We start from the raw sequence: 1,817 nt of genomic DNA on the forward strand, positions 1-1,817 counted from the left end.
GTGTAGTTGTTCGAACTAGTATGCAAAGGCGTGCAACCAATAGGATGCAAGTTGTTTACTAACACCTTTCTCACACCAAGCATCTGCAGTTGCGCCACATTATCTAGGATCTCAGTCGCCACGTTTCCGACATAAGTATCAAGCTGCACGCAGGAGAAGTTAATTAGCAAGGTGGAGATCGATATATTAATTGATGGTGTAACTTGTATGTGTGAGTATGATAGCTACTACTTACATCATCGAAGCTTGTGTAGAAGCCAGTCTCAATGTCGGAGTCGCTCATGTAATCATTGCCGGAGATGGCGATGAGCGCGACGGAGTGGTGAAGCTGATGTGTTGAGATGACCCCATCCTTGACAAGCCTCTTGAAAGTTTGAACTTGTGCGGCAAGTGTCGGCACCTTCTTGGTCTTCACCTTGAAGACACCAGCGCCACCAGAAGCAAAGGTCATGCCAGATGAGTCACAAGATTGATCTTCTGTGAGCTCGTACGCTGGAGGGGCTTCATGGAGACCCAACATCCTTGCTGCAAGGACAAGGCAGTAGATAGGAATGATTATTTTGGATGCACCTAGATGTATAATAAAATTCTCTAGCTAACCAAATACTTGAATAATATTTGAATACACGTACCTATAAAATCTGATTGCATCCTGTAGTTGGAGAAGCGCCCGGTCAAAACAGGAGACGTAGAATAATGAGAGTTGAGATAGGAGCCGTAGGGGTAGCTCCATTGGCGCGATGTCTTTTCACCGGTGATGTTGGGACGGTTGCCGTTGTCGACAAAGTCGTCGCCGAAGACGAACATGCTGGACCATTGGTTCCTCGACCCCTGGGCAGAAGGTGTGCCTCGGGCCTCCACGCGAGCAGCTGTAACATAGATCGATCATGTCAGTACGTGCGTGCGTGCATGCTCGAAGAACATGACGAACAGGGCAAGATTGAAGTGATGTTGTAATAACGCTAGCAATAGATATCAAAAAGGAAAACAAGGCGGCACGCTAGCAGCAAACATCTGAAAGAAAGACATGGGCGTGCGTACCATCAAAGCAGACGAGGATGAGGAGAAGACAGACAACAGCCGGCGGAAGCTTCATGGCCGCGAAGCCTGCGAGGGCAGCCGTCCGGCGCCCGGCGAGGAAGGAGATGATGGAGATGGTGCCGCGGAGGATGGGATTGGATCGTGGCGTGGACGTAGGGCTATATTTATAGGAGGAAGAATGCACGTGTACCTTAGTGTCCTGCTCCTGTTAACTTCGCTTCAACTTCTTACCTCTGACGATCAACTTGGAGGGGAAGGCGCATGCGCATGTCTTTCACGGACCTAATCTCGTTGAAGTTCCAGATTCATCCTCAAGATTCCGCCGTCCCTACGTCCGCTTCCCCTCCTCACCAGTGAATGCTCCTCACGTACTCATCCGGGTCTGTTTTTTTCCGCCCATACCAAATTTTAGGCGAGTGCCAGGCGCCCGCCGGCCGGCCCAAACTTTCGGCCGGTCGGCACCTATCAAAAACGGACTATGGTTGCCGCAAAACGTTGTCATCGTCGAGTCACAGCTAAGACATGAACTTTGAAGGTTTTTCAATGCCGGTTGCAGCTTTTGTGACTGCCGGTTGTAGCTTTTCGTCGTCGTCCATGGCTCTCGTCTCTATGGTTGAAACTTTTTTCGTCGCCAGTTGAAGCTTTTATCGTCACTGGTTGCAACTTTCCGTGATCGTCCATAGCTTCCGTTGTATACGAGTTGAAACTTTTTTCATCGCCGGTTGAAGCTATTTTTCGTTACTGGTTATAGCTTTTTTGGTCATCGGTTGCAACAC

General features: G+C 49.3%; 1 protein-coding gene across 1 annotated transcript; it reads right to left on the minus strand.

Annotated features, from left to right (window-relative positions):
- Positions 1-5: 5 nt before the first annotated feature.
- LOC123172954 (GDSL esterase/lipase At3g09930-like) lies at positions 6-1,200 on the minus strand (the record flags this gene model as incomplete). Its single annotated transcript, XM_044589832.1, has 4 exons — positions 1,042-1,200; positions 633-869; positions 236-525; positions 6-143 (listed from the first exon to the last, which is right to left on the minus strand). Coding segments are annotated over exons 1-4 (720 nt in total), but the record flags the coding sequence as incomplete, so codon positions are not given.
- Between the last annotated feature and the right edge of the window lie 617 nt (positions 1,201-1,817).

This window comes from Triticum aestivum, unplaced genomic scaffold (assembly GCF_018294505.1).
Source record: "Triticum aestivum cultivar Chinese Spring unplaced genomic scaffold, IWGSC CS RefSeq v2.1 scaffold229295, whole genome shotgun sequence".
Taxonomy (NCBI): Eukaryota; Viridiplantae; Streptophyta; class Magnoliopsida; order Poales; family Poaceae; genus Triticum; species Triticum aestivum.